Source organism: Urocitellus parryii, chromosome 9 (genome assembly GCF_045843805.1).
Source record: "Urocitellus parryii isolate mUroPar1 chromosome 9, mUroPar1.hap1, whole genome shotgun sequence".
Classification (NCBI taxonomy): Eukaryota; Metazoa; Chordata; class Mammalia; order Rodentia; family Sciuridae; genus Urocitellus; species Urocitellus parryii.
Genome location: NC_135539.1, coordinates 437,795 through 465,549, shown reverse-complemented (window position 1 = coordinate 465,549; position 27,755 = coordinate 437,795). Strand labels below are relative to the sequence as shown.

Sequence of the window (27,755 nt, the reverse complement as noted above, 5' to 3'; positions counted from 1 at the left end):
AATCAGAAAAATGCCAAATATAAGCAACTTTTAGGAGTACAAACAAAAATGTATCATAATTGCCCATTAGAAACTTTTAAGATAAAACAATCTCTCTCTTTTTTCTTTTTTGGTATCAGGGATCAAAACAGGGGTGCTTAACCACTGAGTCACATCCCAGCCCTTTTTATTTTGACTCGGTCCACTAAGTTGCTGAGGCTGTCCTCAAAATCATGATCCTCCTGCCTCAACCTCCCAAGCAGCTAGGATTATAGGCTTGTACCACAACACCCAGCAAGATAATAAATCAAAATAAGTCAGTAAATAAACAAACCAATTAGTTTAAAATAAACTCACTGTTATTTCGACTTCCTCAATACAGGTATGAATATGCAGCACCGCATTATACCCTGGGCAGATGATGGATTTGTGCTCTATAATCACTATCTGCCAAATAAGGAAAAGATGAATTCTTTCTTATTAACCTTGTTCACAAGGTGAGTTAGATTGCCTAATTTCAAAGCATGAATTTCAGTATCCTATTTTACTACAAATGGCAAGTGCCTGGTAAACTTTAACCAACATCCACTAAAAGTAAACAACCTTATATATGTGACATCAAATCTAACCTGATTAGTCATCATACTTTAACTGTCATTCTCCAGGGAGCTCAGGTTGCTACTGACATGGAGAAAATGTATGTGTGATTCATATCTAAGTTATTAGCTATGAATGAGCAGACAAACCACAACTTCCAAGGCAACTGAGCTCTAGTCAAAGTGAATGACACTAAACAAAATGTAAGTAATGATAAATCACTACTAGTATCTGTTTTACAAAGTGAATAGTTACATTTTGATCAATTGATTAAAAATAGGCATTCACAAAAAATAGTCCCTACTCAATAAGTACTTGTCTCATCTTGAAGACTGAGATATACATCATAATGGTGATATATAAATGGCTCCTACTATTATTTTCCTAATATTAGTTAAGTGGCATGTCACAAATATTCAAGACAAAAGACACTAAAATTCTGAGAGAGAGAGAGAGAGAGAGAGAGAGAGAGTATTTTAATATTTATTTTTTAGTTTTCGGCAGACACAACATCTTTGTTGGTATGTGGTGCTGAGGATCAAACCCGGGCCGCACGCATGCCAGGCCAGCGCGCTACCACTTGAGCCACATCCCCAGCCCCAAGACACTAAAATTCTAATTAACTTCTCTTTCTCTTCTTAACATCACTACAACAACTATAATAAGTAATCTACCTGGGCATCAAACGTGCGTCCAGAATGACAAAGGTTATTAGGATCACAAAGTATGAATCCTGGAAGAATCTCTTCTTCTTCGATTCCTTTGAGTCTGATTTTGAGGTTTTCACCTGGTGCTACAGAATCTGTTTCTACATCATCAGAAAGTATTCCAAGAACTTCCACGTTGTGCTTTAAAATAAATCAAGAAAGGTTTTATGACATTCACTCCATTGTAGACCATAAGAATGCCAATGTTACCTCATGATCGCCACATTAATGTATATTCATTAAATATACCATGCTTCCTAATCTTGCAGCAAAGACAGTAAATAAGATATCTCATTCTAGATGTACAGCTGCCAGTGAAAGTTTTTTCCTCTTCAATAATAGGGATTGATCCTAGGGCCTCAAAATGCTAGGGAAGCCCTTTACCACTGAACTACCCTACCCTCTAACCTGTGATCTTCTAAATATCACATTCTAATAATTTCCAAATAGAACACGGTACAAACTAGCATTTTTTTCTCATTTTTTTAAGAACTTAAACACCAAATTTAATATCTGACTTTTGACTTTATGGATGTAAAATTTTATTCCTGGGGCACTCTAGGACTTAATAGATCTATCTCCCATAACCTAACAACTACAAAATATCTAAAGTGTGTACCTGTTATGATTTAGATGTGGTGTCCCTTGAAAGCTCACATGTGAGTCAATGCAGGAAGTTTTGGAGAGAAATGATTGGGTCATAGTTTCAGCCTAATCAGTGAGTTAATCCCCTGATGGAATTAACTAAAGTGGTAGGGTGTGACTGGAGGAGGTGGGAATTAAGGGTGTGGCTTTAGTGTATATTGTATCTGGCAAGTCAGAGTCTGTGTGATGTGAGATGCTTCTCTCTGCCACCCTCTCCCACCATGATGTTCTGCCTCCTTGCTAACATTTTCAATAGAAAATCTAAACAGCGAAGAGCATTACTAACTCTTACCTTATTTGGCATCATCACAAGTTGCTGGCCTTTACAAATAGATCCTGATTCCAGCTTTCCCAGGACCACAGTGCCCATATCCTGTTCAAATAAGATAATAAAATTAAAAATCATGTTTCAGACCTTTATTGCCGCTCTACAGCAGTTGACAAGCTCAAAGTGAAATTCTATAGTACTTTCTTATAAAATCATTAGCTTAAAGTAGAATGGTATTGTGTGCACGTACAAATATGTAACCAGGAATTCCACTATTATGTGTAATTAAAAATGCACCAATAATAAAGGAGTAGAATGTTTAGGATTATCCTTAAACATGGGGAGGGGGACAAATGCTCTGTAATAACTGTGTCATAAGCATATGTATGATTATATTAATTATTAAGTATGCTTAAAATTTAAAAACGAAGCATGGTGCAGAAGACAGCAAAGATCATTAAGATGGAAGATATGAATTGTTTGTACAATTTCAGGTTCTCCTGATCTAAGCCTGTTTCCTCTTGTGTAAATTTGGAAAAACAATAGTTGTTCAAGAACATTAGAATGGAGGACAGAACCTGAGAACGATATATTAAATGAAATAAGCCAAATTCAGAAAGTCAAAGTCATGTTTTCTCTCATGTGTAAACTAGAGAGACGGGGGGGGGGGGGGGGGGGCAGATCTACGATAGTAGAGGAAGGGGGGGACCAGGGAGAAGGAGGACGGAAGGGAAATGGGAGCTACTGGTGAACAAAATTGACAAAATCACATTGTTACTGTAAAACTTTTAAAAATTAAGGTTGTGGGCTAGGGATATAGCTCAGCTGGTAGAGTGCTAGCCTTACATGCAAAAGGCCCTGGATTCAATCCCCAGCTCCAAAATCAAAGTAAAAACAGAAAAACAAAAAGCCAAACCAAAGACTAACACCTGGATTGGTGAGGCTATGATAAAACTAGCACTCATATGCTGCTAGTGGTATTATAAATTTTTTTTAAGTTGCTATTTATTTATTTATTTATTTTTTTAGTTCTCGGCGGACACAACATCTTTGTATGTGGTGCTGAGGATCGAACCCGGGCCGCACGCATGCCAGGCGAGCGCGCTACCGCTTGAGCCACGTCCCCGGCCCTGGTATTAATTATAACATGATATTTTCACAAGGCGGTGTATCAATATCCACCAACTTTAACGTGGGAATACTTTAAGCCCATTTGTAATGAATTTATTGCTACGAAGTGATCACTGACCAGGCATGGTGGTGCACACCTATAATCCCAGTGAATTGGGCCCAAGGCAGGAAGATTGCAAGTTCAAGACTAGCTTCAGAAACTTAGCGAGGCCCTGTCTCTACCAAATCATGGTCTACATACATAACATATATAGTACACCATATGTACCATGAAAAAAAGATATTATATCATTAATAAGATTGTTTCCTAATTAGAAATAAACACAAAACAATGATTCTGCCTCCCACAAAATCCAATTTCTTTAAATTTTGGATACCTTGTACTTATCCACAATTGGCAGCCTGATTGGTCCATCAACTGATCTATTGAAGTTTGGCAAATTATCCAGATATGGAATAAATGGTAATCCACTGAGAATAAAACAATACCCATTAGAGAAAAGTCAACATAAATACAAAAATTTTAAGAAGTTACACAAATGTACTCAACTTGGCTGTGATATTTCCATTCTACCCATGACCTCTTTTAAATCAATTTATTATGTTATCATACTCCCCAGAACACTACAATAAACTTTCCCTTTTATTTGAATTGGAAGATTTAACATTGTGTAGCTGCCTTTTTTTTGCAGAAATTACAAGCTGATCTTAACATTCATATGGGAAATTTAATGAGCTCGGAATAGCCAGAACAATCTAGAAAATAACAAAATTGAAGACATACACTTCCTGATTTAAAACATCAGAAGTACAGCTAGATTATGTGGTACTAGAAGAGAACTGAAATCCAGAAATAACCTCTGAAGGCCATTTGATTTTCATTGATCCAATTCAGTAAAGAATCATGTTTTCAACAAATTGTGCCTGAATAGCTGGACATCCATATGCAAAAGCAAAAATTTAGACACATACCTTCAACTTACATTTCTCATAAAAGTGAACTATAACACATTTAGAAGAAAATATTTTTGTGACCTTGGGTCAGGCAATGTTTTCTTAGATATAACACCAAAAGAACAATCAACCAAAGGGGGGAGAAAAAATAAAAAGATAAACTGGATCTTATCATCAGCAAAACCTTGTGTGCTTCAAAGGATACCAAGTGAAAAAAGAGGGCTGGGGATAGAGCTCAGTGGGTAGAGTAATAATGGAAAGCCTTGGGTTCAATCCACAGCATGCATGTGCATATGCACATGGAAACCATGTGTAAGATGGATGAAAATACTTTCTAATCATGTATTTGATAAGGGAATTTGTATTCAATACATAAAAGAACTCTTAAGATTCAAATACAACCCAATTAAAAATGGGCAGTGGTTCCTAGTATTTTTAAAGTCAAGGGTATAGCCAATACTTAAAACAAAATTTTTTGGTAGGTATAGATGGACAGAATGCCTTTATTTTATTTGCTTATCTTCATGCAGTGCTAAGGATTGAACCCAGTGCCTCACATGTGCTAGGCAAATGCTCTGCCACTGAGCCCCAGCCCATATTTGCTTAAAGTTACTTATTAAGACACACACACACACACACACACACACATACTTTGGGTACTGAGGATTGAGCTCAGGGGCACTAGACCACTGAGCCATATCCCCAGCCCCATATTTAGAAACAGGGTCTGAGTTGTTTAGCATCTTGCAATCCTCCTGCCTCAGCCTCCCAAGCCACTGGGATTACAGGTGTCCAGCTAAGACATAGTTAAAAAAAAAAAAAGAAATAAAAGGTTACTTACTTGTACCAAGGACAGAAATCTGATTGCTCTTTGAGATTTGCTCCAGTCAGTCCTGAGCAGGGCATAAAGTGAATGTCTTTTTTGGGATTGAAGCCAACTTTTTTCAAAAATGGCACTAGTTTCTCTTTACATTCTTCATATCTATGAATATTTATAAATAATTCAATTATAAGGTCAACCAATGAACTCTAGGGAAATATGCATGGAGTAGCAAAACCATGTTTTATTTTACCAACATATCTATTAAAAGACCAGAAAGACATCTACGCTTACCTCTCATTGCTCCAATTTACTGTTGGATCATCCATCTTATTAATAAGCACAATTAAGTGTTTTACACCTGCTGTCTTTGCCAACATTGCATGCTCTCTCGTCTGTCCTCCTTTTTCAAAGCCAGTTTCAAACTCTCCTTTCCTGGCTGAGATGACCTATTCCAAGAAGTTAAGGAATTTATTCTTATACTTAAGACAGACTTTTCAAGCAGTAAAACATCTTTCATTTATATCAGAAATAAGATGATAGAAGAAAGTTACAATGTACGTGCTTTTGAATGTTGCTTAAGATCTGAGTGGTTAAGTCTGGGGGTGTAGCTCAGTGGTAGAGTGGGCACTTAATATGCTTGCTTATCTATCTATCTATCTATCTATCTATTTATTAGTTTTCGGCGGACAACATCTTTGTTTATATGTGGTGCTGAGGATTGAACCCGGGCTGCACGCATGCCAGGTGATCGCGCTACTGCTTGAGCCACATCCCTAGCCCCTTACTGTGCTTATTAGCATGTAGAAGATCCCAGGTTCCACTCACCGCACCACATTTTTTTTTTTTTAAATCAAATCGTATGATTTAGTACAGGAAAATGTCAGATTTGAGGAATGACTAAAGGCCTTAAGAAACGAGTGGTTTACTATTCATTGCTAGAAGGTTAAACATTTATTAGACACTAAGCTCTGACATATTTATAGATAATAGTGATAGGAGAGAAAGTTTAAAATGTATTTTCAGAAGTAAATTATAAAGATTTATTGGGCATATTAATGCAACAAAAATGAAAATTGTCACCATGTGTACGATATTATAGCTCAGTGTAAGCTACATTCTAACTTCCGAAAGGTGAATTTGGACATTTATTTGAAGCTATAAATTGGGTTGCTAACAAATACACAGATGGAAATGTCTTTCTTACCAGCACAGCCAGATCAGCCTGAGAGGCACCACCAATCATATTTGGGACAAAACTCTTGTGGCCAGGGGCATCTAGAATTGTGAAATGCTTCTTTTCTGTTTCAAAATAGGCTCGACCCACTTCTACTGTTTTACCTTTGTCCCGTTCTTCCTGATTTGTGTCTAAGGCCCAAGATAAGTACCTTGAAAAAAAAATTAAATAATAATAGAACATGAGATTCTTTTAAAAGACATTCTTCTACCATGAAAAGTAAATAATGACATCTTGCTTTGTGTCCATCATACAACTAAGTCATAAACAGGGCTAGTAAAATATAAAATTAGAAGAATAAAATGTGGCGGGTACAGTGGTGCATTTCTGTAACACCAGTTTTTTTGAGAGGCTGGAGCAAGAGGATCATAAATTCAAAGCCAGTCTCTGCAACTTAGTGGGATATAACGCAGAGGTGGAGCACTTGCTTTTTTAGTAAGCATGAGGTCTTGAATTCAATTCCTAATGGTAGGAAGAGGTGGAGAAGGGGAAGCACACTAGTACCACTCAAAGAGTTTTTTTTTTTTTTTTTTTTTGAGGAGAGGGAGAGAGAGGGAGAGGGAGAGAGAGAGAGAGAGAGAGGGAATTTTTTTTTAATATTTATTTTTTTTTTAGTTCTCGGCGGACACAACATCTTTGTTGGTATGTGGTACTGAGGATCGAACCCGGACCGCACGCATGCCAGGCGAGCGCGCTACCACTTGAGCCACATCCCCAGCCCTCAAAGAGTTTTTATATATATATCCACAATTATATATTCCATAAGCAAATGTTATTTATGAAAATAAGAATATAAGCTAATAGCACACATAGAAAGGTACTTGGTACCAATGCCAGTATCATTGTGAGTGCTGCAAGAATGACCTCCTTTATATTCACATTATAATTACATAGTACGAAGTACAAGTCATGAGTGTAAAAAGTAAGGATATATTTCAAAAGTAAAGACCACCAACCAATCATGTGGGGCACTGGTTACTTGCTGAAAATTATTTCAATATTACTTTGCTGTGTAAAAATTATATAAATAGGGTTGGTAGTATAGCTCTGTGGTAATTGCTTAGCTGGCATGCCTGAGGCCCTGAGTTCATTCCCCAGTACCATTAAAAATAAAAACAAATCAACCCCTTCTCTCACGACTAAAAGGCAACCACTGTTATTATTTTTCCCACTTTTTAATTTCCAGTATTTATTTACATTATGATCATATAATAGCCAAAGAACAATAATGTTTTCTGCTTTCTCCCAAATGCCACTATAAAGTAATTCCTATTCCTACATATTATAAAGTCTGTAAATGTAATTTTTTGGTGATTAAATGATGTCCCAACTGAATGGATGATTGACAATTTATTCAATAAGTGTCCTGTTACTAGAGGTTTGGATGATTTCTAAATTTTCTGTGTAAGATATAAAGTCACCAGGAATAGATGTACTGTGTATTATGAGGTGAAGGGAAATATTACAAAACCATTATGTGGGCAGCATTTCCTTAAGTAATTTATAGCATCACAAAAGATTACCAAGTTTCTCTGTTTTTTTCTTTAGCTTCTCTTTCATATTTTTCAAGTGTCCTTTTGTCAACCATTCCAGTCAAATACCTGAAATTGATTAGAAAAATTAAGAAGTGAACAATTACTCTGTAAAAATAACAAATACTTTAAATCCCTTGAGAGGCATTATCTCCGGAAATCAAGTTTTTTTTTTTTTTTTTTTTAAACGAGAGTGCGCACGAGAGATTTTTTTTTAATATTTATTTTTTAGTTTTCAGCGGACACAACATCTTTGTTTGTTATGTGGTGCTGAGGATTGAATCCGGGCTGCACACATGCCAGGTGAGTGCGCTACTGCTTGAGCCACATCCCCAGCCCCTCAAGTTTGTTTTTTAAAAATTTTTATTTTTTTTGCAGTTGTACACAATAACTTTATTTATTTACTTATTTTTATGTGGTGCTGAGGATCGAACCCAGGGCCTTGCATATACTAGGTGAGCACTCTACCAATGAGCCATAACCCCAGCCCCACAGAAAACAAGTTTTTAAAGTAAATGTGCCACTGGTGATGATAAAATCATGGAAAGTGGAAAAACTTTATAGAGGAGAATACTGGCAAACACCACCTTAACCAATCCTGGCTAATGTCACCAGCACTACATAAAACATATTGAATAAATAAAATACGATTATGGATAGCATGGATCTTTTATAGGATGCACTGAGAAAAGCACAACATATTTTTAATGATATTCTTGCCCCCAATGCAAAACCTTGATAGAATTGTGAGAAAATAGCAGTCAAATCTAATTGAATAGTCTATGAAATAAATGAATAGTGCTCCTAAAATTATCTAAGGTTATAAAGCATAGGACTGAGAAGATGTCATATGTTGAAAACTAAGAAGAACTAAGAATTAAGTTCATTGTGGAATTGCAGAAAAACTCATAAAAGATCTGTTGTCTAAGTTAATAGTATTATACTAATGTTAATTTTCTAGTTTTGATGACCTATGGTTATGTAGAATGTTTGTATTAGGGATGGCTCAATGAAGGTCTGTGGAACGCTGTACTGTTTTGTGACCTTTCTGTAAGTCTAACAATTTCCAGAATGAAAATTTTTTTAGAAAAGTAAATGTAGGGTTGGGGGTGTAGCTCAGTGATAGAGTGCTTGTCAAGTATGTATAAGGCTCTGGGTTCTATTCCTAACACTGGAAAACTACAACAGAACAAAGTAAATATAAACACTATAAAAAAAAACTCAACAATGTTATCCAAATACCTGTCAAAGTGACACTATAATTTTAAAACAGTTCCTTTGTAATGCCTACTTCCCTCGATTCACTGTAAATCAAAGCCCTCTAGTTCCTAGCTTTCCCCTTTTTGTGTTCTCAGTGACAGTACAGTGTCCTGAATGTAGGAAGCTCTGAAATGCCACCCAAAATTACAGCCTACCAACAAACTATATATTCTCCTGACACATTATCAAATAGGCATGACACTTCCATCTATGTATGAGCTTTAGTCAAGGATGCCTGTTTTAAGCAAATTTCCAGACACTAGTGAGTAGTAATTGGCAAGATTATTAATTAAGATTATTGAACTAGGCAAACCATGTTATGCTCTCTAGCTCTTTTGATGACCTAGTTTAGAAGAAATGGGGTTATTACAGAGGGAATTAAAAAAAATGTAGGGTCTTTTAATTATAAAGATCTACCAAAATTAAATACTTTATATTAAAGGCCAGCCATGGGGTTTTCATACCTAAATAGCTTCTACAATATGATTTACGAAATTTTAAGATGCTACCCAGACTACCTGATTTTGATTAAATCCATATAAATTTAAGGAGCCGATGAATGAAGAAAATAGTCGTCTCATTCACCAGATTTAAGAACTGGTGGGGCTGGAGACAAGAGCTCAATGTTCGGTGCTTCCTAACATGCATAAGGCCCTGAGTTCAATCCCTAGCACCAAAAGAAGGAAAGGAAAAAAGAAAAAAGAACTAGTTTTCGTCATTCCCAAGTAAATTATGAAATCTCCTCAACTTAAAGTAAGGTTATACCGTACCCCAATGTAAAATGAAAATACATTTAAAACATCTAACCTATTGAGTATCATTGCTTAGCCTACCTTACCTTAAACATGCTCAGAACATTTGCATTAGCTTTCACCTAGGAAAAATATTCCCCTAACAAAGTATTTTATAACAAAGTGTTAAATATCTCATGTATTCCAACAAAAGGGCATTTTGTCAACAGATAGGAGGTAAAAAGGCATAATCATAATATCCAGAAATGCTGGTGCCAGAAAACTGTAGAGTGCAGGTTGTTTAACCTAGTGGTCACTGACTGGAAGTTGCAGTTTACTGTGTCTGCCCAGCATCACCGCTGAGTACCATTCCACACTAGAAAAACAAAATTCAAAGTAGTTTTTCTATTGAATCACTATTGCTTTTGTACCACTTTAAGTCAGGACCATATTCAAAGCATACTAAGATTAATTGTGATCTAGGGTTTTGTATTAGTTTCTATTAAAAAAAAAAAATCTAGGCCTGGCACAGTAGCATAAGCCTATAATCCCAGTGGCTCAGGAGGCTGAGGCAGGAGGATCTTGAGTTCAAAGCCAGCCTCAGCAAAACTGAGGTGCCAAGCAACTCAGTGAGACTCTGTCTCTAAATAAAATACAAAATGGGGCTGGGAATGAGGCTCAGTGGTTGAGTGCACCCGAGTTCAAATCCCAAAAAACAAACAAAACTAAAAAGCAATGTATTTAATTAATGTCTACTGAGCGTCTGATGGTGATTAACATACTAACACTGAGCACACTGCAAAAAAATCACTAAACACCATCAGCCTTCCCTACAGGTGATTTTTATTGTCTTCTTAACTTGAGGTTTATAATGACTGAAATTCACTTAATTAATTTTTATTATTTAACAAAAGATAGACTTACATTATTTGTCCTCCAATGGTTGACTTGCCAGCATCTAAAAGTAATATCAACAACATGCAGCGAGAGGTTAAAAAACAGCAACCAACTGCTACATATGCAAACACAACCACAGCAGCTATTTTTCAGCATCTGTAATCAAGTCTTGTAAAAGCAAGTAAAGTACAATAGATAGGACGTGGGGCATAAAGCCTAGTTACCTTCTCCTTTGGAAAGTGAGGCTGCCAAGTCTCCCTACAGCACCATAATGGCTCAGACATGCTTTACTGATAAAAAGAACTTCTGAACAAATTGTTCTCCTATGTCCAGCTAGTAGCCCAGCAGCAACAGAATAAATACACTTCCCCAAGGAAAGCCTTAGAGGACTGCAATAAAAGCTAAAAAAGCTGTGAACTAATAGCCTTCCTTTCACTATATATATATATTTTAGTTATAGTTGGACACAATACCTTTATTTTATTTGTTTATTTTTATGAGGTGCTGAGGATCGAACCCAGGGCCTCACGCATGCTAGGCAAGTGCTCTACCGCTGAGCCACAACCCCAGCCCTTCCTTTCACTTTTTAACAAATGGGAGAGGTGTTCCTTTACAAATTTCAAAATTTTGCCTTCTAAAAAAGGAGTTTGGTGTATGACACCAAGAAGAAGGCAGAAGGTGGTGTGGTGGCACACACCTGTTATCCTGTCTATTCAGGAGGTTGAGGCAGGAGGATCCCATGTTGGAGGTCAGCCTGGGCAACTCAGTGAAACCCTGTTTCAAAATAATATTTTTATAGAAGGGCAAGTCTATAGTTCAGTTTAGAGAGCTTGTCTATCATGTCCTAGGTTCAATCCTCATTACTACAATAAATAAATAAATAAGCAAGGAAAGATAGAAGAAAAATAGCACAGAATCCTTAATTTTCTTCTCCCAATTCTGGGTACAGGTCAGATAATCAGAGACTATCTGAATAAATAAGGTTTTGTTTTGTTTTGCTAAAGCAGCAACCTGGCAAATTACTCCAAATTGTTAATTTCTTAATTCACACAAGTTTAAACTACCCAGTATCAAGGTCAAGGTCAACCCTATTAAAATTTAAAGTTCACACACAAAAATATTTTTTTAGAATATTAATCAACAGATGTCACAGTATGTCATGTCATCAGTGGTCTACAGACTACAATACACACAAAAATACTGAAGTTTACTTTCTTTTCCATGCCATTACCAAGTTGTTCATCTGCCCAAACTTCAAAATAAATAGAAGCTCACTAAGTATCTTAAAGCAGCTAAGTAAGATGTCTTATGCTCTGATGAATCCAATACTTTTGGTCATTTCTTATAAATGCCACAGCTGCAACTTACCTACATGCCCAATGAATACTACATTTACATGTTCTTTTTTGGGAGCACCTGGTGGTGCAACCACAGATTTAGGTTTTGGTATTTCCTCTTCCTCCTCCATCATTTCTTGGGCACTTTCCTCTGGTGGCCTTCCATCTCCACCCCCTGGCTCCGCTTCACTTATTTCTTCTTTGTGCTCCCATGATTCTTCTGGGGACATTTCTGTCTCTCCATTTTCTACTGAAGTAAGACATTTTAAATCAGTATTCTGAAAAAGACTTAGCCATACACATGCTTTAAAACCAGTGGAACTTCGAATATGTAAATTCCATTTCCTAATGTCTAGTAACACATAAGTAGGAAAATCTCTTTCACAACCGAAATGGGTAATAGCTTTCAAGTTAGCCTCACTCTGATAACAAAGAGCTCTGACTCAAAGACCATGAGAGACTGCTGTATTAGCAGGGCTTCATTTTTTATGGACAAACCAAATGTAAATAGGAGAGCTAACATTCCCAACAGCTTAGTTATTCCAGTGTCAAGACAACCTGACAGTGGGATAAAAGGAAAAGCGTGAAAGGATTTAGGAGATATAGTTTCTTTTTCCTTTTTAAGTAATAAAACTTTGGCATGAACTTTAATAATAACCTTGGGAACATGAAACCCTTAAGAATAACAAAGTTATAAAAAGGAAGGAAAAATTTCACAAAGTTAATAGAATAACACAACTATTGAAATTGTCTCTAGCATTTTTCCACTCAACTATCTGTGATCACTCAATTTATCAAGGAAGCACTATGCCTGATAAGTTCTCCTTTCTAAATCCTAATAGCAAAGACTCAATAATGTGCCTTAAGTTGCAGACATTACAATAATCAGAACACTTACATTTAAACCTTAAATCTGGACAGTGAAAGTTTCATATTACTGTATTAATATGGTCAGAAATTGTCTTACCAACAGGTTCTGAAAGTTCCATGCTAACAGATGAATTTGAACCTAGACAAGAGATTGAGATATAATACATATTTATAAAAGAATATCTAGTTTTACACACCACAATTTAATGTTTTCCATTATAAAAAATTACCTTCACACAATGACTGTTCCTCTTGAGAGGGGTCCACAGGTGCTGTTTAATAGAAATAAGTTATATTTAAAATTAAGGTCTCAACATTGTTTTACTTATCTTATTTTTTTTGGGGGGGGTGGGGGGGGTTAATGGGAATTGAACCCAGGGGTACTTAATCACTGAGCCACATTCCCCCCCTTGTTTTTGAGAGAGAGAGAGAGAGAGAGAGAGAGAGAGAGAGAGAGAGAAACTTTTTAATATTTATTCTTTAGTTTTCAGTGGACACAACATCTTTATTTTTTATTTTTATGTGGTGCTGAAGATCAAACCCAGCGCCCCGTGCATGCCAGGTGAGTGTGTTACCACTTAAGCCACATCCCCAGGCCTCCAGCCCTTTTAAAAATAATTTATCTAGAGACACAGTCTCACCAAGTTGCTCAGTACTTTGCCAAGTTGTCAAGGCTGGTTTTGAACTCTAATCATCCTGCCTCAGCCTCCGGAGCCACTGGGATTACAGGCGTGCATCACCACGCATGGCAATTGAGATGTATTTATAAAAGTTTGCTTATTCTATTGATTTGCTTTATAATAAAATCTTTCTTTCATAGACAGTGTAAATGTGATGTGTAGCCCAGCCCAGATCAAATTAGTTTGATTTTGTTTAATAAATATATATATACTTCTCTAGATTCTCTTGATGATAACCCTCTAGCTCAAGAAGGCTATAATTAGCCCTGAGCTTACAAACCATATATCTTATCAAGATCCCCTAAATAAATTTGATATCAATAAGATAAATGACATTTGTGAAAAGTCTCTGAATACATATAGGACCTTAAAATATCTGCAGAAAAGGTGATTCCAATGTTGTTAGTTTTGCCCCACATTAGAACTTGAAGATCAAACAACTTGAAGATCTCATACTCCAATGTCAAAGTATTCTTGCCTTAAAAGAAATCTCCAAGATGTAGAAAGACACCCAAAAATTTGAACTATGAACCATACACAGTAAATGATATAGAAATGGTGAAGTTGTAACCTGCAAAACTCATACCGGAGTGAGGGAAGACCAGTATCACCACTGCAAGAAGTGTGCCCTGAGGACAACTGAATGGTACAAGCAGAGAAAAGGGTAGTGCAGATTCTAGAAGCAACACATGACAGGAGCCGGAAGACAGGGATTAGCAGGATAGTAGTCAAAATGCGGGGTATCATTTAAACTAAGCTCCGAAGGGGACAGAAATTGTACTTTGGACCAATATATACCTCTTTTTGCTTTTATATTTTAAGAAAAGTTTAAGGGTAGGGGAAAACTGCTTCATCATCAGAGAAAGCCAGGCAGTGGTAGGGGCCTACCCTGAGCTAACTCTTGGATTGATATCCTGACTGGCCACTCACAAATTTGTGAGATGCAGATTTTTCACTGGAATTATGAACCACCTACCTGACAGGACCACTGAGAAGATTACACTTTAGTGTCAATTTAAGAACTCTTGGTTTCAACAAATGTTATTTCCCACTCACTACAAGGAGCCACTCCAGCTCAATCTATCAATTGGGCAACAGGGACACCAAACACTCACAAAACCCACATAAAGGAGGTAGGGGTGAGCTCTGCAATTTACTCTATCAGCAACTGATTTTTACTAAGTCTTTATGTGCTGATTGCTACATCATTTAATCCCTCAAAAAGCTCTATGAAACAGATACTGTAATCACTAGCATCTAATACACAGGCACTTGAGAATTAACTGTGATCTTTTCCAAGTTATACAAGTGCCATCTTGCCCTTCCTCAAATAGCCCCTGCTAAAGATCCGTACAGAAGTAAACCATGCTATCATGTACCAAGTATTTTAAGGCAGGAAAAACACTGAGACAACGGGTGGGCTTCCTTACCACTTGCCATATCCTGGACTTCCCCAAACCAAACTGACCACCTACTTCCTCACATCAGCTCTTAAAGCTCTGAAATTAACATATACTATGTATGTCTGTAAGGGACTTTTCTGGAAAGCGCCATCTATCATGAGACCATCTCCATGGCTGAATAACGTGGCATAATGAAAATCTGTTCAGTTTTATTTTTCAAAAACACCTTGTAATTTGTTTGTTTTATGACTGTAAAGCCGACAGATGGCAAAAACAGAGCGAGCACTAAAAACAGTGGAGTGCTTGATACGCATGTGATGATGGAGTTAAAGGTCTTCAGTGGAAAGACCTTGCCAAGACATTCAGACCCTCAACCTCATGAACTCAATGGCTATGCTGGTGACACTTCTGAACCAACATCTCTGCGATGAGAAACAAACACTGTAGGATATATAGCAAAATGTTCTTTAAACTTAAACCCTATGTAATTGTACCCAGTCTTCACACATGCACAACCAAGCCTTACTCATTCACTTTGTTCTAGTCTTATCCATAAAGCATCTGATATCCAAATAATGGCAAATAATGAGGTTGGGTTTAGAGTTCTCCTAGGTTCAAAGTCATTTATTTGTTCAGTTAGCAGATGAACATTACGGCCTGGTTTCTATGTTTTGTATATTTGCTATACAATTTATCATATTTGCTAGTGAAGTTAGAAACCTTCCTTAGGAATAAAATTATGGATTCAAATTTTTCAACGCTATCTCCATATTCAGAAATACAACCTTATCAAGTATTTAAATATGGGAACAATTCTAAATGCGAAAGTAGTCAGTGAACCAATGAATTCAACACCATACTACTAATTAAAAGGATCCTACTAGAGAAAGAAGGTAAATGAATTGGCTCTGATTCTAGGTACATTACCACAAATTCTAAAACAAGAAGTGAAAAGATCTTACCAGAAGACAGCTGGTCAACAATACTGCCTAAGGTTTAACATAGAGGATAATCTGGATCTTAAATGGTTAAATGTAAGCACTGTGAAACACAAAACACAGAAGGGTGTAGGATTCCATTTATATGAAAAACTCAGATAGGGTGAATCCATAGATTCAGAAAGCTGACTGTAGCTTCCAGAAGCTGGGAAGAGGGCAGAATGGGAAGTAACTAATGAATACACATTTCCTTTGGGGATGAAGAAAATGTTTTTGGATCTAGATAGAGGTGATGGTTGTACCACACTGGATGTACTAAATACCACTGAATTGTTTCCTTTAAAAATATTTAATTTTGCTATACGGACTGCACTTCAATTTTACAGGGTATATAAATTCTCTCTCTTTCCCTAATACTGGGAATTGAACCCAGGGTTGCTTTACCTCTGAGATATATACACAGCGGTTTTCATTTTTTTTTTTTTTTTTTTTTTGAGACAGGGTTTCACCTAGTTGCCAAGGCTGGCCTTAAATTTAAGATCTTCCTGCCTCAGCCTTCTTAATAGCTGGGATTACAAGCCTGTGCCACCACCACTGGACATATAAAATTCGTCTCAAAGTTTTATCATGGATGAAGGACTTAACTTGGAGAATCCAAGTTGGCCAGCTCATCAATCCCACACAAGTTATTCAAGGCTATATACATGGCAGGTAATAAAAGATATATTTGATTCAAATTACATCTTTTAAACACAAACACATGACTAATTCTTTTTTTAAAATGCTTAATTCAGAGCTGGGGCATACAGCTCAGTGATGCAGTACTTGCTTAGCATGCATGAGGCATAGGTTAAGCGCCTGCCTAGCATGTATGAGGCACTGGGTTCTTTTTTTAGCACCACATACAAATAAATAAAATAAAGGTCCATTGAAACCTAAAAACAAAAAACAACAACAAAAAACCAAACCAAACAAAAAAGCGTAACCTATATATTTCATATATCATCAATTTAAATGTTTTACTGTGTTAAGTATAAAACCAATCTTTAACCCTCTCTACATGCAATAAATGTTTAATGTGGGGCTGGGGTTGTGGCTCAGTGGCAGAGCACTTGCCTAGCATGTGTGAGGCATTGGTTCAAACCTCAGCACCACATAAAAATAACAGATAAAATAAAAGCATTCTGTCCATCCACAACTACAAATAAATAAATAAAAATAAATGTTTAAGGTGGCTATCCTAACTAAAATTTTTCAGTCCTGTTAAATGATGGGTTCATTAAAGAAAAAAAAATTGGTACCAGGAATTGAACCCAGGGGCACTTAACCACTGAGCCATATCCCCAGTCCTTTTTATTTTGAGACAGGGTCTCACTAAATTGCTTAGAGCCTTGCTAAGTTGCTGAGGTTAGCTTTGAACTTATTATCCTTCTGCCTCAGCCTCCTGAGCCACTAGGATTCACGTGCCACCATGCCTGGCAAAAAAGAACCAAACAATTTCTTTTATTTTTTGGTAGTTGTAGATGGACAGAATGCCTTTATTTTATTTGTTTATTTTCATGTGATGCTGAGGATTAAACCCAGTGCCTCACACATTCTAGGCAAGCGCTCTGCCACTGAGCCCCAGCCCCAATTTCAATGCTGTCACAGAGGCTGTAAGAGTCTTTCACAGCATGGAAGTGAGAAATGAGTGTCAAATGCCACCCAATGCAAGTTTCTGCAATGATGCGCTAATGGAAATGTTCTGTATCTGTGCTGTGACAGGATAGTCACTAGCCATGTGTACCTGAAACATGGATACTTTAACAGTTGAATTTTAAATTTTATAGAATTAATTTAAATTTATACATGTGGCTGTGTACTGGATACACAGTTCTAGCTCCTCAAAAATTCTCCATGGCTAAGATGCAGGTCAGTGGTACAGCACCTGTTTAGCTTGACCCTGGGTTCCATCCCCAGTACTCCACCTACTCCATTCCGTGCTCCCTAACCCCAACACACCTCTTTCACACACATATTAGTTCTTGCTCCCTAGGAGATTACAGACTTCCGAATGACTGCATCATAGATGAATTTCTGGATCTTTTCTCCATGAGTTGGAACAGTGTCCTATATACACAATCAATTTTTACTGAATTAATTTCCATTTTCCTTTGGTTTCCATTACTAGTTTTTCACAGTTGCATTACTTCATTTTTTTCACCATCCTAGCCTCTATACATTTACTGAATTTCCATGAAGGTTAATAGAATAAAAATGATTTTAAATGTGCCAACTTTTGGAGAAAAGATTAGGGAAATACCGTACTCGGGAGGTTAAAGTATATAGCTTAAGTAAAAACTAAAATTTCCCTGGCACTCAAGTGAAAATATACTCTCACCAAAACTGCAAACCAAGAAGTTTTTCTCCAATAGTCAATACAGAAAGACAGTAAAAGCAGACATAAGAAAGAAAAGTCTGCAGAACACATAAAAAAGACCAATGGCTTTGTGTTAAATTAATTACCAAACGTTTCTACAAAATGAAAAGGCAAAGCCAGGTGTAGTGGCACATGCTACAGTCCCAGCTACTCCGGAGACTACAGTGGAAGGCTCACTTGAGCCTAGAAGCTCGGGCCCAATCTAAACACCACAAGTCCCTGTCTCAAAAATTACGTAAATAAATAAATAAATAAGGCACAATAGTACCAGCAATGGCAAACAGCTGTTCCCAGTGCCTCACACGTGCAAGGCGAGCACTCTACTACTAAACTACAACCCCAGCCCAGGACTGCCTATTTATGTTGTCATTCTGTTGCTCCTGAGACAAAGCACTGGGATAATGCTGCAATCCAAACCCATGGGTCCAGTTTTTTTTTTTTTAAATACCTTTATTTCACCTATTTATTTTTATGTGATGCTGAGGATCGAACCCAGGGTCTTGCATGTGTGAGGTGAGCGTTCTACCGCTGAGCCCTGTCATGGGTCCAGTTTTTGAATGTGTCTCAGCCACAAAGATTATTTAAGTTGGAGCTTAGTGGTAGTACACGCCTATAATCCCAGCAACTTGGGAGGATGTGGCAGGAGTTCAAAGCCAGCCTCAGTAACTTAGTGAAGCCCTAAGCAAATCAGAGAGACCCTGCCCTGTCTCTATATTAAAAAGAAAAAAAAAGGGGGGGGGGCGCAGAGTTTATTCCTAGTCGTGGTGCAATAGGGGTGTCTAATATAAAATCACAAGGAAAGGACTAGCAGAGTACCACTGGAATAATTTTGAAATAAGTCCTAGATCCTAATCCTCATGCCTCCATTTATTCATGGAAGTGAACTCACTATATTATGTAGCTCCTCTAAACAGTAACTTAGGCATCAGTAAAATGGGTCAATAGTATCTAAACACCAAGAGAACACTGTAGAGCCTAAACATCAGGGGCAGAATCTGCAGAGGTAACTGGTCAATACATGTGTCATATGACAAATATTTTCAAAGCCCTAAAACAATTACAAAAACCTTTAAGTATGAAACATTAGAATGGCCAATTTCCAGCAGATAGAACCAGCTAATCATGCTGGTTATGATTAGCTTTTAAGTGTGCCCTTTTTTCCATTATTAAATAGCATGGTGCGGCAGAGAAAGCCCTAAACTAGCACTTGGAAAATCTAGATTAAACTATCAACTGTCATTAACTCTTTTAAGTGACCTTAGCATTCACTTAGCTTCTCAGGCTTCAGTTTCTTTTTTTTTTTTTTAATTTTTTTTTTTTTTAAAGAGAGAGTGAGAGAGGGGAGAGAGAGAGAGAGAGAGAATTTTTAATATTTATTTTTAGTTCTCGGCGGACACAACATCTTTGTTGGTATGTGGTGCTGAGGATCGAACCCGGGCCGCACGCATGCCAGGCATGGCGCGCTACCGCTTGAGCCACATCCCCAGCCCAGGCTTCAGTTTCTTTACTCAGAAAAAAGAAGTGCATTACAAGTAGAGTCATTCCAAGCCCTAACAGTCTAAGAACCTACTTAATCAGTCACTAAGGAAATGCCACCTCTCAACTTGATGACTCTTTCCATGAAGTAACTAAATTTCACGGTATTTTTCAAGCAACCCTAAAAGATAACCTTATAGTCTACCTACTTAAAAAACAATTCGAGGCATATTAAAACACGTAAATCAAAATCATTTCAGATAGCCCCAATAAAGTACAAAAAACAACAGAAAAATATCTTTCTACCAAAAATTATCTACCCAAAAGAGAAGAACACAGACTGCTTAGTAGTATGTACATTTTGTTTTCTTTCAAATGAAACATACAATTACCTATTTGGAATGTGATTCGGAATTGCCAGGCTATGAAAGATGTTGCAGAAATCCTTACTGTTTCTTTTTCCTTCAAGAACTATGATGGGAAACTACTTCAATGTGGAGGACAGAACCCACTAGTTTCCCTGAGAACAAAGCTATTATATGCTTTGTTAAAATCTCCTGAAAACAAGAACAAAACTTTTAAGAAGCTTTGGTATGAATCAACAATTGACAGAAAAAAAGTTTGGGGACCTCAGAACAATCAAGAACTCTCAACTAGTGGCCAAGTTCTTGCTTCCCAAAGATTTTCACGAACTAAGAGGAGACTGATGAAATTCTTTTTTGTTTTTTAATATTTATTTTTTAGGTGTAGATGACCACAACACAATGCCTTTATTTTTATGTGGTGCTGAGGATTGAACCCGGGTCCCGCCTGTGCTAGGAGAGCGCTCTACCGCTGAGCCACAATCCCAGCCCCTGATGAAATTCTTAATTAACATGCCCAATAGGTACATTAGCTAGAAACACAGTGTCCAGAACTCACTACCAATTGGTAAGAAAGAGGTAATAAATAGTGTAAAAAGATAACTGGCACTGTACTTAGCAGATTCCTAGCAAACTTAAGTAAAAACAGAAACACAAGGAAAGGAAATTTTATATATGCACCGAGTCTCAAAAAAACAAAACAAAAATGGTATTCATAAAGAATACTTAGATATCGTAAAATAGGTATATCTATTCTCTGCTAAGTATTTAATGATATCTGTTTTGTGATTAGGGTGACAAGATTGAAATGATTTACATAAGTATTATAAAACCCGGGCACCCCCCTCTCAACTTTGAAAGCCCTCTATACCTTTCATAACACACTGTCTTCCAGAAGAGTAAATCAGCTCTTTGATCCCTTTCAAGGCTCCTCGAGGACCACTTATTCATGTTGAGGTCATTTCAAATGCTTTGCACAACACCCCACTTTGAGTAGCTAAATGCTTATTAAATTAATTATATCTGAACAAAAAATTTCACCTCACAAAGTTCTACTCTACTACTGCCAACTCTTAAATCTTTTTCACTCCTTTTTCTTCAACAAGAAAGACAATTTTATATTTTTTTAATAGACTAAAGGACATGGCCAATAGCTTTCTTTATTTTAGTTGTTGATGGACCTTTATTATATTTTATATATACGTGGTGCCTCACACATGCTGTACCGCTGAGCTATAATATAACCCCATCCCGACAATTTTTATTTTAACATTTTAAAGACATTCCTTCTTAGTAAACAAAAATAAGGAAATCAAGGCTTAAGATGTCCTCTACATTTCCTTAACTTGCCCTTGTAAATCTAAATTGCTGTCTTTCCATACAGCACAATTTCAGAAAAGGTGATAAAGACAACATAATGCAAATAAAGTGGGCTTGAGTTGTGGCTCAGTGGTAGATCGCTGAATGTGTGAGACCCTGGGTTCAATCCTCAGCACCAATAAAAATAAATAAGTGAAATAAAGGTATTGTGTCCAACTACAACTAAAAAGAAAATATTTTCTTTAAAAAATGCAAATAAAGTATAGACTAACAACACTAAAAAAAAAAAAAAAACTTGCTCCAAAGAGGATTATTTGCAAGCAAAAATCAAAATTTTCTTTCTTCTTTTGTTCTCCCCCCTCCCTTTTAAAAAAAATTTACTTTTTAGTTATAATTGGACACAATACCTTTATTTTATTTATTTATTTTTATATGGTGCTGAGGATCAAACCCAGGGCCTTGCAAGTGCTAGGTGAGGGCTGTACCACTGAGCCCCAGCCCCAGCCCCCCAGGGGAGTTCTACCACTAAACTAGATCCTCAATTCTTTTCATTTAAGACACAATCTCACTAAATTGCCCAGGCTGTCCTTGAACTCATCACCTTCCTGCTGAAGCCTCCAGAGCAGCTGGGATTACAGATGTGTACGATACATCCTGCCTGCCCCATCAAGATTTTTTAATGGTTTAAACAGCTGCTCAATCTAGCTAGCACAGCCCTAGTTGGTGTCATCACCAAATCCTGAATCTTTGAAGTCAAGCCATTAATACATAAGACCATGAAATGAGCTAAAATCTAATAATCAGTATATTAAGGCAGGGAAAGAAATAACTAATGGTACTAAAATACTAATCACCGTGACATTCCAGGAACAATAGATATCAACGATCTCATCTTACTCTTTGTTCTGACAACCAACAATACTTTTATATTCAAACTGTTTCTGTACACATTTCAGTCTTCAAGAAAAACAAATCTCAAGAACCTTATCTATCATCTAGTCTTCAACAGGAGGTGTAATAATAAAGTGTAACAGCCCAATGGACAAAGCAATCATTACTTTGATTTTGTTCTTCTGCTGTAGAGGCCCTGAAGAGAGATCACTTTTGAGATTGTCCAGTGATTCAAAAAGCATCCATCAAGTGGTAATGGTCACATAAACTTGTCAATATACTAACCGCCCAGAACCATAGATATATATATGCATTATATCTCAACTACTGAAGAATAAAGTCTCTCCCCAACAACAACAAAGTATTCAGCAAAAACCAAACACTCCAAAACAGAATATATTTCTAAAATTCAAAGCTAACAATACAATTTGTACATTTTGGACACAATGCCTTCCTTCTCTGAGGAAGAACTGAAAATTGCTGGTCTTATTCTAGATTGCCCCCCCCCCCCCCCAGTGCTGGGGATTGAACCCAGGACCTTATACACACTAGGCAAGCACTCTATCACATTTTTAGTCCTTTTTAAAATTTTATTTTGAGGCAGGGTTTTGTTACATTGCCCAGACTGGCCTAGAACTTGTGATCCTCCCCATCAACCTCCAGAGCAGCTGGGATTATGGGCCAGCACCACCACACCCAGTTTAGACTCTTTTTTTTTTTTTTTTAAAGAGAGAATTTTTAATATATATATTTTTTTTTTTTAGTTCTCGGCGGACACAACATCTTTGTTGGTATGTGGTGCTGAGGATCGAACCTGGGCCGCACGCATGCCAGGCGAACGCGCTACCGATTGAGCCACATCCCCAGCCCTAGACTTATTTTTCATGGCAAGGTTTTGAGAGGCTTTGGGGAATGGGGTGGTGCAAAGAACACTAACACCTTTCGAAGCTCCGGTGCTGTAAAAGTCCAAGTAACCCTGATGACCTAACACTGCAAAGCTGTTTCTCATCTAACAATAAAAGACTGAACTAGGTACAAACTGGAAATTAAAATATATTCTATCAGAAAATGTTTGTTCTAGTACATATTAAATTTTGTTTTCCACATTTTCATTCATTTTGGGACCTACATTTTAATGAGAATCACCTGACCAATTTACTTAGTTCTGTAGAAAATTGTACTCAAATGAATTACACTTAATAATACTTCAGTGGGTTCTACTTAATCGTTTTCTTTGGAAATCTATATTCTTAAATTTTCAAAGAGATCCAAGGTCAACACTGAATATCAAAGTTTTGAGATGACTCAAGACAGGCATAACCAGTAGCCTCCCAGTGAGGATGAAAGACATTTTATACAAAATCCTCTTCCTCAAGCTGGGGAAGCAGCTCAGTGGTACAGCACTACAGAGCAAGCACAACGCCCTGAGTTTAATCCCCATCCACAACAAAAAGAACAAACATCCCACACCTACCACAAATTTTACTTATCAAGAACAAGAAAAAAGAGGCTGTAACTCTAATATTGTCCATTTCTTCACTACAAAAATAATTACACACTTTTTGGTTCCCTCTTTACCAAGTTTAAGCCTTGATGCTATTTCTAATTTTTCCAAGTACAGTGTCCTGATGGTGGCATTTTAGGGACCTGAATGGTCTGGAACACACAATCCAACAGTTCCACATTAACTGTTGACCTTAATGTAGAAAATTCTTACATTTTCAAACAGACATTCTATGGGATTTTTTTTTCAAAAAACATTAAATAGCATTTTGTAAAAGCAAATGGTATAGTCAGTAACACCAAAATAGGTTTCTGGTTTTAAAAGAGAAAAAAATTAACTATGATTCCTTTTGGATTTTCTTACTAACAATCATTTCCCTACACATTTTTAATATCTCCAACTTCTAGAAGTGTCACAGACAAAAGGATTAAAACTACAAACTAGCAAATATCAGGAAGGAAGAAAACTCCTATATAAGAGGTAATACCTAGTCACTGAACTAAGACCATTCCAAATCACCACTCTGTAGACAGTTGTCTCTTAATGAATAGGCTGACGGCTAGATAGGCTGTAAATGGAACCCCAATCCTTTGCTGGTGGCTCCACAGTAAGGAGGGGGGCTGGATCTTACAAGGTAAAGTACTGGGAAACAAGCACTGTAAGGAACTGCTAAGTGAGCTAGCTCAGGTGGCCAACAGGCTTGATGAAAGCAAGGAAATAAAAGTGGAGGTTTCCTTGTTCAGCAAAACCCAAACACGCCAAAACAGAATATATTTCTAAAATTCAAATCCAACAATACAATTCGTACATTTTGGACACAAGGAAAACATCAATCCCGCACACAAATAAAAGAAATATCAGTCAATAAAACAACCAAATCTTCACTGTGCTCATATACATTCTTCACAAAAGTATTTATCCAAACTCTTGTCTATTCACCTCTAGAGAGCAAACTGTAGCAAAAGTTTTGGAAGAAACCAAACTTCAAGAGCACTTTTATGATATCCATTTATCTAACATATACCACAATCAGAACTTGAAGAAATCAACAATACACTCTTAAAACGAGCTGGGACAGTCTAGGATCCAGTCCACCAATATCCTCTCTAAATCAGCCCTTTTCTTTTCTCTTTAAGACAGTAATGAGAGTTCTTCAGGTGACCACATAGGGAAGAACACTTAGTTCACCTTCTGACACTCCCACAAATGCAGACCCTGAGAGCCTGCCACCTACCTTTGGCACAGCCTTTAACACAGGGAGAGTTTACAGAGCGGACTTGATCACGGGTCTGTCCACTAACCTCGGGAAAGAGACTGGGACACCGACACGAACACTTTAAAGCAATGAAAATCCCAAACGTGTCACCGACCAAGGAGGAAAGTCCCAGTCCCATTTTAGAGAGGGGCACACACACGGACTTTGCGACACTCGGCGAACTCCGCAGCACCCCACACACTGGGTGGAGATCCCGAGCCTCGGCCGGCAGCTCCGGGGCCACCTCGGGCTGCAATGCATCCTGGGACTCGTGGAGGACGGCTGGGGCCGCAGGTACCGGAGACGGGGCCGCAGGTTCCCGGGCGGGCGGAGAGCGCTCCCGTCTCGGCCCAGGCCGGGGGGCGACTCGAGCCCGTGTCCTCCCCGACTCCGGGCGCGCTCAGCGCCCACCGGCCCGACCCCGGGCCCCGTCCGTCCTCACTCCCGGGCCTCGTGGCACTGACCGCCGCGGCCCTCTCGGTCCCATACGGTTCCCACTTCGGGCCCACAGCGGCCCCGCCCCGCCGGTCCCCCCGCCCCGCCGGGCGCCGCTGTCAGCGCCCCACGTGCGGCCGCCCCGCGCCAGCCCGCCCAGCCCGCGGGGCCCGGCCCTTTACCCGAGGGGCCTCCCGCGCCGAGGTTGCTGGCGGCGCCGGCGGGGGCGGGCGGCGGCTGGGCCGGGCCGCGCAGGAAGGACGGCACGAACTCGGCGGCGTGGACGTTGGGCACGAAGGGCTTGGCGTTGACGTTGAGCTGCCGGCTGAAGGCCGCGCTGAGGTGCTCACGCTGGGCCTCGGCCCCCGCCGCCAAGGGGCCGCCGCCGCCGCACGGGCCCGGCCCGGGGGCCTCCATGTCCGCCTGGTCCCAGCAGTCGGGGGCCGAGTCGCTGCTGCTGCTGCCGCTGCTGCTCCCGCCGCCACCGCCGCCACCGCCGCCGCCGCCGCTGCCGGGATCCATGATTGGGGGGGCCGTGTGTGTGGTGAAGAGAGGGCGGGAAATGGAGGTGGGGGCGTCCGGCCGGGGAGAAGCCGCCGCGCTGACCCAGGAAGGCGGCGAGGCAGAAGTGCCGGCGGCTAGCGACTAGGTCCCTGGCGTCGCCGCGGCGGCAGCTCCAGTCCCGACTCCGCACTCACGACAGCGGCCGCGGCGGCTCAACCCTCCTCCTCGTGTGTGCGAGCGGATCTCCTCCCACCCAGCCCAACCACCTCCGGCTGCCTCACCGCCAACCCTACGCCCGGCGGTGGGTTGACCCCTCCCCGCCACCCGTACCTTCGCCTCGGTAGTTCCCAGCCCTGTCCGTCCCCGTTTCCGGCTACGAAAGGCGGCAGAAGACAGAACTACGAGTTCCGGCAGCGCCCGCGCGACCCTGCTGCGGTTTTCCCGGGGGCCGATGGGAGTCGGAGTTCAGGGGCCGGGCGCAGCCGGAAGCGACTTAGCTCCCAGCAGGCTGCGCGAGGAGGCGGAGGTCTGGTGGCCGCTCGGCAGCGCCGCTGGTCACCCGGTGGAGGCCAGGGCAGGCCCTGGCCAGTCTCCCGGCGGGTCAGAAGACCGAGCCTTTAGCCCAAAGGAAGGGCCTACCCTACCCCGGTTTTTAAGTACAGGGCGAGGGGAAACGGATAGCAATTAAATATGGAGAAGGGGAAAAAACACTCCCGAAGTCCCCCTTCCATCTCGTCACCTTTTCTACCTCCGAGCCCCTCTCCCTCTCTCTCTCTCTCTCTCCACCTTGCTGCTCCCCAGCCCCCGCCAGTTTTGTGCCCTACATTTCAAAGCCGATGGGGAGCGTCTTTCATGTGTTCATTTGCGGAAGAGACTATAAAACCGTGTGAGTTACAGCTTAAACTGCAGCGTGGCTCTTTAAAGGGCCCTGCCCGGGCAGGAGGGTTGTTAACTGGAAACTTGGGATGACTCACAGTCTGTTTGACTAGTTATTAAAAGCCTTCACCTAAACTTTTCCATCTCGCCCTCTTCCCTGCCAAGAGGTCTGCAAGTTAAACCGAGGATGGCCATGCTCCGTCGTGTATCTGGCCGTACCTAGCTAATGGGACTAGACTAATATTTTGCAGCGTCTTACTTTTTTTTTTTTTTTTAAATCGCAATTAGGTGAAGAGGTTTTCTTTTGAATGGTCTGAATTGTTCAAGTATTCCCATAGTTCTTCAGTGACTGCATATCACACTTAAAGGCTATGTTTAGGTAAACATTAAAAAAAAAAAAGGTGCATTCAGTCCTGACTGAGGTCGGAAAACGTGTTGTTCTGAGTACCTGTTAAGTTTTCCTGTAACTCGCACATGAGGAGCTCAAGGCAGGAAAACATTGTTGACTGTTATTTTCTGAAAGGAGTGGAGACGGAATGCAACTAACTTACCTAGACATTACCCATAAGGGAGTGGACAGACAGAAAATAGATTAGGTTGCTTAAAAAAAAGACGAAAAACCTAAGTCTCAATTTTAAACACTTATTTTGTAAAGATAAAAGAGAATTCAGCCTAATGAAATAGATCAGAAAAGACGCCATCAGTTATCTTTAAAACAAGTCCCATG

General features: G+C 39.2%; 1 protein-coding gene and 1 long non-coding RNA gene across 7 annotated transcripts in view; one reads left to right on the top strand and one right to left on the bottom strand.

Annotated features, from left to right (window-relative positions):
- Gspt1 (G1 to S phase transition 1) overlaps positions 1–26,508 on the bottom strand; it is a 33,699-nt gene extending 7,191 nt beyond the window's left edge. The window contains exons 1-13 of one of the 5 annotated variants that reach the window (XM_026380841.2): positions 26,483–26,508; positions 13,196–13,237; positions 13,063–13,104; positions 12,127–12,345; positions 10,786–10,819; positions 7,862–7,939; positions 6,309–6,489; positions 5,396–5,550; positions 5,123–5,263; positions 3,705–3,798; positions 2,221–2,301; positions 1,251–1,424; positions 337–426 (exon numbers count right to left, since the gene is read on the bottom strand). In XM_026380841.2, the coding sequence (XP_026236626.1) occupies positions 337–426; positions 1,251–1,424; positions 2,221–2,301; positions 3,705–3,798; positions 5,123–5,263; positions 5,396–5,550; positions 6,309–6,489; positions 7,862–7,939; positions 10,786–10,819; positions 12,127–12,345; positions 13,063–13,084 (1,269 nt within the window). In that variant the 5' untranslated portion in view covers positions 13,085–13,104; positions 13,196–13,237; positions 26,483–26,508. Of the gene's footprint in view, positions 1–336; positions 427–1,250; positions 1,425–2,220; positions 2,302–3,704; positions 3,799–5,122; positions 5,264–5,395; positions 5,551–6,308; positions 6,490–7,861; positions 7,940–10,785; positions 10,820–12,126; positions 12,346–13,062; positions 13,105–13,195; positions 13,238–25,192; positions 25,235–25,259; positions 25,280–25,830; positions 26,457–26,482 lie in introns of those variants that run through there. The other 4 variants (XM_026380839.2, XM_077802884.1, XM_026380842.2 and 1 more) reach the window with 4 other exon arrangements.
- LOC144256954 (uncharacterized) lies at positions 387–23,478 on the top strand. Of its 2 annotated transcripts, none has more exons than XR_013344343.1 (3): positions 387–476; positions 8,103–8,173; positions 23,219–23,478. It is a non-coding gene; the product is annotated as an uncharacterized LOC144256954 (long non-coding RNA). The 2 variants fall into 2 exon arrangements; XR_013344344.1 differs by lacking the exon at positions 23,219–23,478 and adding an exon at positions 13,450–13,520.
- Positions 26,509–27,755: the final 1,247 nt, after the last annotated feature.